We start from the raw sequence: 14,773 nt of genomic DNA on the forward strand, positions 1-14,773 counted from the left end.
AGGACTCCATAGAAGGGGTGGGACTTGCATTTCGACACTTTAGGATAGGGAGGGAAGAGCCGAGGTAAGTATTTTTGAGGATATAAACATACATACTATAAATTCAAGCTATCACTTTTTAATTTCTAAAACCACTTGCTCAGGTGAAAACTCACTATTCCCTCATTAGAAATATAAAAACTGAGTTTCAAGAAAGAAATGACTGGCAAGTGATGACAGAACCCCACAACCATCCATCCATCCATACTTCTCTTGCCAGAATTTGCTCTGCTAAGATCTCTTGTATACTAAGACACCATAATTCTTGACTAAGGTTGGCCCCCAGTAGGAAGATCGACTTTCAGCTTCTGACACAAAACTGGCCACGGCTGTTTCCTCCGGGTCTTGTGAGGGTCCATCCTTCCTGGTCTCTGGCTAAGGGACGCTCACCTCTTTTTCACCATAATAATACTGGATCAGCCGCTGAACCCCAGCCTTCATTGCTGGCTTAAGAGCAGCACTGATGACCACCCCAGCTGGCCCCACTGACAGACCCGCCATGGCCATCAGAAGGTCATAACCCAGATCTATGGCCCCATCTTTGCCTCGCTCCTTGGCCTTGTCAGAGCAACTCTGGATGGCATAATACAAAGCCGTGCCTAGATTGTAGTAGGCCCCCACTGCTGGCAGCTGCCCGACCACATCGTGCACATTCTGCTCCTGTTCATTGTCACAGTCGGCGTGAGAGAGCCAGCGACGGACCCTGTTTGGACCTGGTTGCTCCCAGGCTAAGCGCTGCAGAGCGGAGGTCAGGGCGTCCATTGACACTTGCCGGTCTGCGTGTCCGCCTTTCTGGAGCTCTTGAAGATGGTGGATAAGGGTCTGGGTAGCCTCCACACCTCCCAGTCGGTACAGCTGAAGCTGCAGAGCCCAGATGTCAGCCTGGCAGCCAGCTTCCTCCAGAGCGTTTCTCAGAGCCAGGCCGACCAGGAACTGGGGGAGAGGGGGTAGATGAGAGAAGCCAGGCAGGGACTTTGGGAGCAGGGCCTGGCAGGACAAGGGGTTTGAGGACGCCGAGGGAGAGAGCATTGTAGAGGGACTGGTTGGCTCTGGGTGTGGCATGGCCTCCGCAGGACACAGCAGGAGACAGCAAAGCAGCGGGATTTGCATCACGATGAGTCGGACGCTAAGCATGTCTGGAACAGAGTACCCTGGAAAAGGGAGAGCCCCAAAACATGCAAACCATCTCACTGAAAGTTATGGTTTTAAGGGAGCCCAAGATTCAGGGGGCCCCCTTCTCTATCACCTACCTCCAGCCTTTTGTTCTTTTTAGTAAAGGGTAGGATAAGGGAAACGCAATGCGATTTCTCTTTGGTCTCTGTCGTGCCTGTGTCACAGACACCTCCCTGTTTTGTGCCCACCCATTTATAGAGACGCAGATTACCATGTAGTCCGGTCATGGAGAAGTGAGACCACTGGGGTAGGCTTGGTGGCTCCTCCTGTTTTGTCTAGTTCTCTGTCCCGTGCAGAGAGGAGATATTTGGAGTCACTGCAGTGGAAGGGCCAGGACTGACGGCTAGAACAGGCCCATCCGTCCCTACAGTGCAGATATGGCCTCAGATGTTGACATTGGCCAGGGCCTTTGCAAATAGCAGGGACAGAAAGGTTCAACAGCAAAACCAGGTGCTTTAATGAGGGCATCGATCTTATCCTCCAGTAAGGTCACCTGCTTTGTTTTGTTTTGTTTCCAAGACAGGGTTTCTCTGTAGTTTTAGAGCCTGGCCTGGAACTAGCTCTTGTAGACCAGGCTGGCCTCGAACTCACAGAGATCCGCCTGCCTCTGCCTCCGGAGTGCTGGGATTAAAGGCGTGCGCCACCGCCGCCGGGCTTGTTTTTATTTTATGCATATGTATGTACAAGATGTGTACAGTGCCCAAGAAGGCTGGAAGAGGGTGTTGGGTTCCCTGGAGCTGGAGTTACAGATGTTTGTAGGCTGCCATGTGGATGTTGGGAATTGAACCTTGGTCTTGGGCATAGCAGCAAGTGCTCTTAACCAGTGACCCCTCTCTCCAGCCTTTTCACCCATCTTTTTAAAAGCCGTGAGATCAACCAGGAGGACCACTAATGGTGAGGCTTTTAATCCCAGCACTCAGGAGGCAGAGGCAGGCAGATTTCTGTGAGTTCGAGGCCAGCCTGGTCTACAGAGTGAGTTCTAGGGCAACCAAGGCTATACAGAGAGACCTTGTCTAGGAAAAAAAAATACACGTTGAGAAAATAAAAGTTATGGGAGATCTCCCTAGGTTTAGAGGGAAAACTGGAAGTTGGCATTATAAATATCCCATTTGCTTTGGTGTCTTCATGATCTGAGTGAGTGTTGTCTTAATCCCACCTTCTCCCTGACACATCGTTAGGAAGCCAGAAAGCTGTGGTTTAGAAAAATGAAGGATCTGGTAATTACAAATATTTACCGATTCTTCCTGGAGCCAGCTCTGTCCTCACCTTTGCCCCATATTGGCAAACTGTTTTCCCCCTTCTGATTCCTGCCCATCCTTCTGTCTCCTTGTCCTAACGTTTTGCCTTAGACCCTTAGATGAAATGAGAAAGGCTCTCAGTGTCTTCTGGAGACGGTTAAAGCAGAAGACTGACAGTCTCTGGTAGGGAGCCTCTAAACTGCACTGCGCCTACACGGACAGACTGACAACAGACTCAAAGCAGCTTTTATTTTTCTCTTTTCCTGTATTCAACATAAAACACATAAAACATCTGTCTCCCTGATGGTGGTGGTTTGAATGTAATCAGCTCCAGCAATCTCATAGGGAGTGGCACTATTAGAAGGCATGGCTTTGTTGAGTGGGTGTGGTCTTATTAGAGGAAGTGTGTCACTGTGTGTGTGGGGGGGGGGAGCTTTGAGGTTCCCTATGCTCAGGAAGCTGCCCAGTGTCTCAGTTCATTTCCTGTCCCTGCAAGATCGAGGATTCTCAGCTGCTCCTCCAGCACCACCTCTGCCTGTGCACTGCACCGCCATGCTCCCCTTCATGATAACAAACTGAACCTCTAAAACTGTAAGCAAGCCACCACAATGAAATATTTTCTTTATAAGAGTTTCTGTGAGGGGCTGGAGAGATGGCTTAGTGGTTAAGAGCATTACCTACTCTTCCAAAGGTCCTGAGTTCAATTCCTGGCAACCACATGATGGCTCACAACCATCTGTAATGAGGTCTGGTGCCCTCTTCTGGCCTGCAGGCATACACTCAGACAGAATATTGTATGCATAATAAATAAATAAATATTTAAAAAAAAGAGTTTCTGTGGTCATGGTGTCTCTTCACAATAGAAACCCTAATTAAGACAATGAGTCTAACCAAATACATTCCTTCCTATGCATTGTCTTCAAACTTCCACACCTGTGTCCTAACATGGGCATACATGCATAAACATACACACACAAAAAAAAGATAAGAAAAAAAAAGGAAGCATTAAACTTAATTTAAAGAAAATAGTAAGCCAGGCAGAGGTGGCGCACGCCTTTAATCCCAGCACAGGAGGCAGAGGCAAGTGGATCTCTGTGAGTTTGAGGCCAGCCTGGTCTACAGAGTGAGTTCCAGGACAGGCTCCACAGCTACAGAGAAACCTGTCTCAAAAAACCAAAAGCAAAAGGAAAAGAAAAAGAAAAAGAAAATAAAAAAAGAAGAGAAAAAGGAAATTGTCTGCAGGAAACAGAAACAGTCATACATGCCTGCAAGAAGACACAGAAGAGAGCAGGAGCATCACTGTAGCCCGGGGAAGTCATCTTGTCTCTGACAATGACCACAGCAACGATGGAGTAAGAGAAGAGGAGCTGGAGGAGAAGAAGGAGAAGGGAAGGATGGAAGGGAAGAGAAAAATAATTTGTAAGGATGATGGCAAAAAACAACTCCTTTTTCTGGGGGTGGGGCAAGACAGAGTCCATCTATGTAGCCCTCACTGTCCTAGAATTCTATATGTAGACCAGGCTGGCCTCAAACTCACGGAGATCCACCGGCCTCTGCCTCCTGAGTGCTGGGATTAAAGGCGTGCGCCACCTCTGCCTGGTTTACTATTTTCTTTAAATTAAATTTAGTGCTTCCTTCTTTTTTTTTTTTTTTTTTTTTGGTTTTTTGAGACAGGGTTTCTCTGTAGCTTTGGAGCCAGTCCTGGAACTCACTCTGTGGACCAGGCTGCCCTCAAACTCACAGAGATCCTTCTGCCTCTGCCTCCCGAGTGGTGGGATTAAAGGCATGTGCCACCATTGCCCGGCTTAATGCTTCCTTTTTGATTAAAAATATTGCACAATTCCTAAAAGAAGGAGCAAGGAAGGATGCTCACTCTTGCCCTGTCCCACAGTGTGGTAGGTTCTAGCCAGAGTAACTGCAGGAGCTTGAGGCCAGTCTGGACTAGGGTGAGTCTTTCTCAAAAACAATAAAACATAAAGCCCTCGGGAAAGATTACACCCTCAAGCAGCACAAGGAAGGAAGTAACGCTAGAGGAGAGATGGAAGGTAGAAAACAAGAGATAAAAATCAGCAGAACCAAAACTTGCTCTTTAGAAAGGTGAACAAAGTTAACACACTGTTACCTCCGTGACCAGGAAGAGAAAGAACATAACCAAATGACTTAAGTCAGGAATGAAAGCGGGGACATTCTTACCTATCTTACTGAAATTATAAAGATTATGAAAAAGCCAGGCGTAGTGGTTCATGTCTGCGTCCCACCATACTGAGGGCTGAGGCAGGATCATTGAGATTGACGCTGCTCTGGGCTGCATAGCAAGTTCCAGGTTAGCCTGGGCTATGATGTGAAGCCCTGTCTTAACCCTGACCTCACTAGAAGGATTATAAAAGAGTATCATAAACAACTGATTGCCTACAAATTCCATAGTTTAGATGGTGTGCACAAGTGTCAGGAGCACACAATTTACCAACCAACAGTGAATGAAGCAATAGAAATTCCGAGCTAGGGAGACTCCACCAATAGCCCGAACCCTACCAAGACAGTGTAGGAACACATGCTTGTAACCAAAGCACTTGGGAGGCTGGGACAGGAGGATTACCATGAGGGTGTTGGATCTCTCGGAATTGGAGTTGCAGCAGTTGTTCGCGCCCTAATGCTCGTGCTGGGAACTGAACTCCCTCCCTCTGTAAGAGTGCTCCTAACCATTGAGCCATCCCACCAGTCCCTTCTGATTCTTTTTTTTTAAATGAGGAGTTTAGGGCTGGAGAAATGGCTCAGTGGTTAAGAGCATTGCCTGCTCTTCCAAAGGTCCTGAGTTCAATTCCCAACAACAACATGGTGGCTCACAACCATCTCTAATGAGGTCTGGTGCCCTCTTCTGGCCTACAGACATATACACAGACAGAGTATTGTATACATAAAATAAATAAATAAATACTTTTAAAAAAATGAGTTTATTGAGAGAAGGGTAAAGGGGAGGGAAGAGGGAGAGATTCAGAGAGAAAGACTCCCTTCTGATTCTTTTTTAAAAAATATTTATTTATTATGTATACAACATTCCTTCCATATATGTTTGCATGCCAGAAGAGGACACCAGATCTCATTATAGATGGCTGTGAGCCATCATGTGGTTGCTGGGAATTGAACTCAGGACCTCTGGAAGAGCAGTCAGTGCTCTTAACCTCTGAGCCATCTCTCCAGCCCCCTCCCTTCTGATTCTTAAGCTTATCATCTGTGCCGTCTCAGAAACATAGGCAGGTTTATTAATACTCTGCATGTTATTAGGCAATCCAAAAAGGAAGGGTCTTTAATGAGTCCCGTGGTCTTCTCAGTCAGGGTGAGAAATGCTCCTATTTACCTGAAGAAAAGTGTCAGTACAGACCGGCACGTATTTGAACCCCCTTGACTTCCACATTTGAATGCGTGGACTTGCCAATCGTGAAATCGCTGCTGACCATAGTATTGTTTTCAATTCTTCTGGGTGGGTGTAGTCTTTGGTCACTCTTTTGCGTTTGTTTATTGATTGATTGATTGATTTGGGAGTGTTGCCACGGTGCCTGTGTAGACCTCATAGGATAGCTTGCAGGAACTGTTTCTCTCTGTCCACTACATGGGTCCTAGGGATTGAACTCGGGTTATCAGGCTTGGTGACAAGTGTCTTTACCACCCACTGAGCCATCTCAGTGGCCCTTGGTTGTTATTATTTCAAAGCTAGGGATGTTGCGGTCAACACTCATCCTTTATTTTTAAAGACTTATTTTGTTCCTCATATGTGTGTATGTATATGCGTGTGTAAGAGTCCTGCCATGTGTTTGGGTTCCTATGGCAGCTAGGAGAGAGCATCAGAATCACTAGAGATGGAGTTACAAGAAACTGTGTGCCCCTTTACCCCACGGCTCCCTGGCCACGGATGCTGGGAACTGAACTCAGATCCTCTGGTAGAGCAGCAAAAGCTTAAGAGTCAAACAAACAAACAAAGCCAAAGTGTTTGGTTTTGGCTCAAGTCTTACATAAACATCACACAGTAATTCAAAGTAGCAGACTGGTATAAATGCCCCTCCGGATGTGCAATAACAGTATTTGGAGGCATATACTGCTGGGGTCAAAGGGATTAAAAGGAAGAATATTTTACCCCCTTTCCTCCAAGGTCAACTAGGTCCCAGGGGACTGTGGAGCACCTCTTGAGATGTCCTGTAACTTTGGGAGTCACTCGTTCTCTTGTTCAGGGAGCCCGTGGAAATGCACCTCCCTCTGGTAAATTCTAACCTATGTCCAATCTACAAAGACCAGTGTTAAATTTCCTCCATGCTTCCAAGAGAAGCCATAGTTAGACAAGGCCTTTGACTTATCCTCACATAGATGGAACCATGGGTAAAAGAAAGGCTAGAGAGCCGGGCGCCTTTAATCCCAATACTCAAGGGGCAGAGGCAGGCGGATCTCTGTGAGTTCAAGGCCAGCCTGGTCTACAGAGCGAGTTCCAGGACAGGCCCCAAAGCTAGAAAGAAACCCTGTCTAGAAAAACCAAAGAAAAAGAAAGGTTAGAGAAGCCACAGGTTCCCTCAAGCCCAAATGCCATGATACCTAGCTCTTCAATTGGCCTTCATGGAGAAAAAGAAGAAAGAAAAACCATGGAGCCATCTCTTCAGCCTGTCATTTTTGTTTTAGTTTTTGAGAAAGGACAAGTCTTTCTACGTAGCCCTGGCTGTCCTCTCCCTATGTAGACCAGGCTGGTCTTGAAGTCCCGGAGATCTGCCTGTCTCTGTCTCCCTGATGCGGGCATTAAAGGCGTGTGTCACCATACCTGAGGCTTAAATCTATGCGCTCTTCCTGGGCCAGGGGAAATGGCCTGGTTAAGGGCACTGGCTGTTCTTCCAGAGGACTTGGGTCACAACTATACATAACTCCAGTTCCAGGGTGTCTGATACCCTCTTCTGGCTGCCTCAGGCACACATGTGACGTGCACAGACACACATTCAGGCAAAACTCCTGTACATATAAAATAATAAGCTGGGTGGTGGTGGCGCACGCCTTTAATCCCAGCACTCACTCAGGGGGCAGAGGCAGGTGGATCTCTGTGAGTTCAAGGCCAGCCTGGTCTACAGAGTGAGTTCCAGGACAGGCTCCAAAGCTACAGAGAAACCCTGTCTTGAAAATAATAAATAAATAAATAAATAAATAAACAAACAAACAAACAAATAAATAAATATATATATTTTTAAGGGGCTGGAGAGATGGCTCAGTGGTTAAGAGCACTGACTGCTCTTCCAGAGGACCTGGGTTCAATTCCCAGCACCCACATGGTGACTCACAACTGTCTGTTACTCCAGTCCCAGGGATCTTATGGTCTCTGAAAGCACCAGGCATACATGTGATGTATATATGGACAAAACACCCATACAAATAAAATAATAAGAAATAAATTAAAAATATATTTTTAAGACATCTCTGTGGCCAAGCAGTAGTGGTTCGTGTCTTTAATCCCAGCACTTGGGAGGCAGAAGCAGGTGGATCTCTGTGAGTTCAAGGCCAGCCTGGTCTATAGAATGAGTTCCAGGATAGTCAGGGCTACTGTCTGTCAAACCCAGTCTCAAAAAACAAAACAAAAAAAAAAAAAAAGAAATCTCTATGTTACTCAGACAGCTATCTCTAATTAATAACTTGCTTCTTGATGAGACAATGATGCCCAGGGCCTGGAGTGATGGCTCAGGGGTTAAGAGCACTACTGCTCTTCCAGAAGACCAGAGTTCAAATCCCAACACCCACATGGCAGCTCACAACTGTCTGTAACTCCAGTTCCAGGGACCCAATACCCTCACATAAACATACATGCAGGCAAAACACCAATGTACATAAAAATAAATAAACCTTAAAAAAATGGAAGGAAGGAAACGAAGCCTAAATATCAGACTCCAGACCCTGGGCTCACAGAAGCACCTCTATACCTAAGAGAGACAAGCCCACTATTGTTTGAAAATAAAAACGGAAGGGTGACTAAAAAGCTCTTCTCTCTGTCTCTTGAACCCACATGGGAGGAATACCAAGATGATTTAAGCCTCTCCAGCAGCTGTCAAAGCAGATCATGGGGTCACTGCTTTAGAGACCAGCCTTAGAGGTCAAAGAAACATGAGGAGCCCAAAGAGAGAGATGGGTGCTGTGTGAGCCCGTCAGGTGAGTCTAACGGACTTTGACTTGGATATTGAAAAAGGATCCTGTGATCTGGCTTCTCTGGGTTCTCTGCCGAGGGCTCATCAAGCTAATAACTGTTGCCTTTACTTCTTCTTTCATTTCCTTCTAGAAACAAGGCAAGGAGTCCTATTCTCACTTCACCTGGCGGGTGTACAAGTGATTCTAGGTGATGTGTGTGTGTGTGTGGTGTGTGTGTGTGTGAAAAACAGGAAGTAAAGCTTAGCTAGGCAATTTAGAGGAAAAGAAAAGAAAAGAAAAAAGTAACCAGTTTACCTCTTGGCTAAAATTTGGAAACATCTTTGGGACTCTTAGCAGCCTCATCCTTGCCAGAGGCCAAAGATGCTAAGAGTTTGTTTGGTTTGGGGTTTTTCTTTCCAGTGTGTGTGTGTGTGTGTGTGTGTGTGTGTGTGTGTGTCACGGGGGAGGTGGTTGGGGGAGGCTCTGATGTCTGATCTGGTTCCTAAATGATTCTAGTGTCACATCTTTAGTCTCTGAGAGAAAACACTCCCTGGTCAAGAGACTGGAATTGCTGGCTCAGGTGGAGACCTAACACTACAGCTGCCCCAGGTCAATTGACTGCCAAGGGGATTCAGAAAGCAGGTTCACCATAAGTCATGCTGAGGAAAGTACCGTGTGACGGACGCTTCAGAAATATATATATTAAAATTGGAATGACATGAAGATTAGCATGACCCCTGAGCAAGAATCCCTATCTATCATCTATCTATCTATTCATCCATCTGTCCATCCATCCATCCATCTATCTATTCATCTATCTATCTATCTATCTATCTATCTATCTATCTATTCATCTATCTATCTTTCTATCTATTCATCTATCTACCTATCTATCTATCTATCTATCATCCATCCATCTATTCATCCATCTATTCATCTATCTATCTATCTATCTATCTATCTATCATCTTTTGGCTCTTGTGGCCAGAACCTCCTCTCTCTACAGCAGAGCAGGGCTATCTACACAACAGACAACTATGCTGTCTATATCAGTCCAGGAGTGAGTTAGTGTCTGGGACTCAGGAGCCCGGCCACATGACTTTTAGGGTAATATCTGAAAGGAAACCCATAAAAGCCAATGTCCTCTCCCTGCTGGCGACTGAGACCTTTACCCGAGGACTGAGGAGACAGCTAAAGGCCCGGGGTTCCCACCAGCCCTTTATTTATTACGTTTACACACTAGCTCACTATTTATTACATTCACACACTAGCCCACTATTTATTACATTCACACACTAGCCCACTATTTATTACATTTGCACACTAGCCCTCTCTTTATTATGCTCACACACTAGCCCTATATTTATTACACTTACACACTAGCTCACTATTTATTACATTCACACACTAGCCCACTATTTATTATGATTACACACTAGCTCACTATTACATTCACACACTGGTTTACTATTTATTACATTCACACATTAGCTCACTATTCATTACATTTGCTCACTATTTATTACATTCACACACTAGCTCACTATTTATTACATTTACACACTGGCTCACTATTTATTACATTTACACACTAGCTCACTATTACATTTACACACTAGCCCACTATTTATTACATTCACACACTGACTCACTATTTATTACATTTACACACTGGCTCACTATTTATTACATTTGCACACTAGCTCACTATTTATTACGTTTACACACTAGCTCACTATTTATTACATTTACACACTAGCCCACTATTTATTACATTTACATACTAGTTCACTATTTATTATGTTTACACACTAGTTCACTATTTATTATGTTTACACACTAGCTCACTATTTGGTCAGCTGGGGCTATGTAGAGAGACCCTGTCTCAAGACAACAGCAACTCGACAACAAAAGGAAAAAAACCAGCCTGTCACAAGCGACGTGAAGCCAAATCCTAGCTAAAGGGGAAAGAGCAGTCACACCCCTGTCAGAGTCGCAGCCACGTTCTCTTCTTGTCCCCTGTGCTCGTCTGCTTTCAGGAGCCCAGTGCCCTTTGGACCAGACGTTCTGCCTAGTCAAGACACTACCGGAAATGGGGGTCTCTTTCTTTGTGACTCCAAACTTCTCTCTCTCTCTCTCTCTCTCTCTCTCTCTCTCTCTCTCTCTCTCTCTCTCTCTCTTTAACTTCATTTTATGTGAATTGGTGTGAAGGTATCTGATCCCCTGGAACTGGGGCTACAGACAGTTGTGAGCTGCCATGTAGGTGCTAGGAATTGAGCCCAGGTCCTCCGGAAGAACAGGCAGTGTCCTTAGTCTCTGAGCCATCTCTCCAGCCCCTCCAAGCTTATTTCTAATAGTTCACAGAAATACATACAGACAAAATACTCACACACTTGAGTGTTTTGCTTTGTTTTGGCTTTTTGGAGACAGGGTTTCTCTGGGTGTAGCCCTGACAATCCTAGAACTTATCTTGTAGACCAACTGGCCTCAAACTCATAGAGATCTGCTTGCCTCTGCCTCCCAAGTACTGACGATAAAATAAATCCTTAAACAAAGAAACCCAAGCTTGGGGTGGTGACACAAACCATTAATCCCAGCACTCAGGAGGCAGAGACAGAGCTCTGTGAATTTAAGGCCAGCCTGGTCTACATAAAGAGTTCCGTGACAAACAGAGCTATGTAGGGAAACCCTGTCTCAACAAACACACACACACACACTCACACACACTCACACACACCTAAAAACCAACCACCACAAATGACAACAACGACACTTACTTTGCATGTATGTGCTCAAATGTGCCCGCAGGTGTGCATTCAGTTGTGTGTCTTGCACGCGGAGGCCAGAGGTCAGAGGTCAGCCTCAGGGGTTGTTTCTCAGGTTGTTCCTCACCGGAGAAACCCCATTATTTTTTTTTAATATTTATTTATTATGTATACAATATTCTGTCTGTGTGTCTGCTTGCAGGCCAGAAGAGGGCATCAGATCTCATTACAGACGGTTGCGAGCCACCATGTGGTTGCTGGGAATTGAACTCAGGACCTCTGGAAGAACAGGCAATGCTCTTAACCTCTGAGCCATCTCTCCAGCCCAAGAAACCCCATTATTTTTGAGTCAAGTTTTCTTGCTTCCAGATGTGACGTGCATACACCACACACCTCCACATCTGTCTGTGCACCACGTGCATGCCTGGTGCCCACAGAGGTCAGAAGGCTCGGGTCCCCTGGGACTGAAGACATGGGGGGGAGGGTTATGAGCTTTCGTGCGGGTGCTGGGATTGAACCGGTCCTCTGCAGGAGCCACAGACTGGGGTACAGACACTCCCACTTACATTTTATTAAGTTCAAGGACTGGTTACGAGGCTGGAGGTGGCGGGAAGGTCCCACCCCGCCCCCATCTCCACTGGCGCACAATAAATACAAACAATCACGTCGCTGGGAATGAGCAGCTGGAGAGGTGGCACAGCAAACACTGACTTCAAGGGGCGGGACACAAGGGCCCCTTCCAAGCTGGGGCGACCATCCATCCCACCCAGGGTCACAGAGGGCCCACGGATCAGTTCCTGGAGGAGGCTGACTTTCAAGTTGGTCTTTTTGAAATGAGGTCTTACCCAGGTCACCAAACTCAGAGCAATCCTCCTGCCTCAGCCTCCCAAGTGCTATAAGTACAGGCATTCATCACCCTGCCCTCCTAGGACCTGGTCTCCTGGCTGATCCAGTCAGCCCAGGATTATCGAAAAGCCACCATGTCGCAGACTTGTAGATTGTTCTCTTTGGGATCTAAGAGGCCAGTGGGTCATTGTTGTCCTGATGGACATCCAGAGGTCAATGTCACTTAGCCTTCTGACTGGTGCTCTAGGGCTCTAGGATATGCAAGGTGTTCTATTTTTTTAATATTTATTTATTATGTATACAATATTCTGTCTGTGTGTATACCTGCAGGCTAGAAGAGGGCACCAGACCGCATTACAGATGGTTGTGAGCCACCATGTGGTTGCTGGGAATTGAACTCAGGACCTTTGGAAGAGCAGGCAATGCTCTTAACCTCTGAGCCATCTCTCCAGCCCCTGCAAAGTGGTCTTTAAGCTCCTACTTGGTCCACTGAGGGCCCACTGTGAGACACTAACATGTCAGTCACTACTGGCAGCTTTCCTTTATAGGCTGTTAATAGCTGGAGTTTCCTAGACTTCTGATTGGTCAACAAGGACCTAAGGACAGAGCATTACAGATCCCAGGGAAGGGAAGGAACTTAATTAAGTACTCAGGGTTGGAGAAATTTTTCATGTGGTTTCGAGGTCCAATATATATATATATATATATATATATATATATATATATATATATATACACACACACACACACACACACACACACACACACACACACACATTTTCAAGAAGGGGAGGTGACCCCAGGTGGGCTCAGGCCAGGGTGAACCTTCAAGATGTGGAGGGACAGCTTCTGAACAGCAGCGTGTCCAGCCACTGCTGGGAGGGGTATGAGGGCCCACAAACCTTCCTGGATTCCAGCTTCCCTTCACTGGGGGAGACACCTGGGCCAGGCAGCTCATGTTGCCGAATGTGACTCATGGCCCGCCTCCATCTACGGGATCGGGGAATGGGGGAGGTGGGTTCAGTCCTCCAGCCCCTCCATCAAGTCTGCAATGCTCTCCACGTAGCAGTGAGGCACAAGGTCATGTTGACCAGCTACCAGGTAAGCCTGGGCTTCTTCGAGGCGTGAGACCCCTGTGAGTGTGAGCACGGTGGTCATGCCACAGCGGTGGCCAAAGAGGATGTCGGTCTCCAGGCGGTCACCCACCATCAGGGTGCGGGTGGGGTCCACACTGAAGTCTTCGGCGATGCACTGGAACATGTAGGGGTTGGGTTTGCCCACCACCAGGGCCTGGCGTCCTGAGGCTGTCTCCACGGCTGCAACCAGGCTTCCGGTACCGGGGGTCCGGCTTCCGTCGCTGAGCGGGTGCCAAGGCTCGCGATCGGTGGCTACCAGGAAGCAGTCGGGGTCGCGCAGGTGCGCGCACGCCTCGCTCAGCCTGGCGAAGGAGAAGTGCTCGTCGTAGCCCACGAGCACGGCGCGCACGCGCGAGCCGTCGTCGCCGGGGTCCCCCGCCAGGCGCAACCCCGCCACACGCAGCTCCGCGCGCAGCCCCTCACCGCCCAGCACGAACACGGTGCCCGGCGCGTCGGGCGACCCAGGCAGACGACGCTGGCACAGCAGGCGCGCGGCACACAGCGCTGAGCTGAAGAGCTGCTCAGCGCGCAGCCCCGCGAAGCCCAGGCGGCCGAAGCGCAGCGCCAGCTCGGGCCGCGCGCGCCGGCTGTTGTTGCTCACGAAAAGCGTGGTCTTGCCCGCCCGCGCCAGCCGCTGCAGCAACTCGGGGGCGCCCGGCACGGTGCGCTCGCCGTTCCACAGCACCCCGTCGCAGTCGAACAAGACGCCCTGCGCCTGGCCCAGCAAGTCGCGCAGGGCCGCGCTGCGCAGCCGCTCGCAGCGCGCCATGCAGCCGGCTCCAGATATCTCTTAAAAGATGATTATGACAGTGCTTGAGGGACTGAGCCAGGACAAGGTCAAGGCTACGTAGTGAGTGCCAAGCCATACACGGCTACATGCCAAGACGAGTACAAGAGAATTGTGCACTAAGCATGTAACCCTTGCCCAGAATGCCTAAGGTCCTGGATTTGATGTAATTCCTGAGTGTAGCAGAAACCAAACTCAGGGCCTTATTTTTGATGTGTATTGGTGTTTTGTTTATATGTGTGTCTGTGTGAAGGAGTCAGATCCTCCAGAACAGGAGTTATAGTTGTTATAGTTGTGAGCTGCTGTGTGGGTGCTGGGAATTGAACTCGGGTCCTCTCAAAGAGCAGCCAGTGATCTTAACCGCTGAGCCTTCTCTCCAGCCTGGCTAACTCTTGCTCTAGCAGGCCATGTTGGTTGCTTATCATCTGTGGTGACCCCCCAAACCTTCCTGATCTCCAGAAGAGAGAGGTGTTTGCCTTTATTAGCTGCTGAACCTCAGTCTTCAGTACATCTTTGTAGCAATGGGCATCCAGTGGGTCTCACCGGCAACCTTGGTGTGATCAGACATTGCATCCGATGCCTGTGGTCTCACCTCAGCCTATTCCTCGGGTTTGATAGAGTGGATCTGAGCAGCAGCATGCAAGACTG

The 14,773-nt window shown here is 47.7% G+C and overlaps 2 protein-coding genes across 2 annotated transcripts; both read right to left on the bottom strand.

The window, feature by feature from the left end:
• Window positions 1-102: 102 nt before the first annotated feature.
• Window positions 103-1,563, bottom strand: Apof (apolipoprotein F). Its single transcript, XM_038314387.1, is given in 2 exon segments — window positions 103-1,190; window positions 1,424-1,563. Coding segments are annotated over 2 exon segments (936 nt in total). The 5' UTR covers window positions 1,440-1,563; the 3' UTR covers window positions 103-270.
• Window positions 1,564-11,903: 10,340 nt separating this feature from the next.
• LOC119803423 (pyridoxal phosphate phosphatase-like) lies at window positions 11,904-14,107 on the bottom strand. Its single transcript, XM_038314724.1, has one exon. The coding sequence runs from the start codon at window positions 14,105-14,107 to the stop codon at window positions 13,223-13,225; it is 885 nt and encodes a 294-aa protein (XP_038170652.1). The 3' UTR covers window positions 11,904-13,222.
• Window positions 14,108-14,773: the final 666 nt, after the last annotated feature.

Source organism: Arvicola amphibius, chromosome 17 (genome assembly GCF_903992535.2).
Source record: "Arvicola amphibius chromosome 17, mArvAmp1.2, whole genome shotgun sequence".
Classification (NCBI taxonomy): Eukaryota; Metazoa; Chordata; class Mammalia; order Rodentia; family Cricetidae; genus Arvicola; species Arvicola amphibius.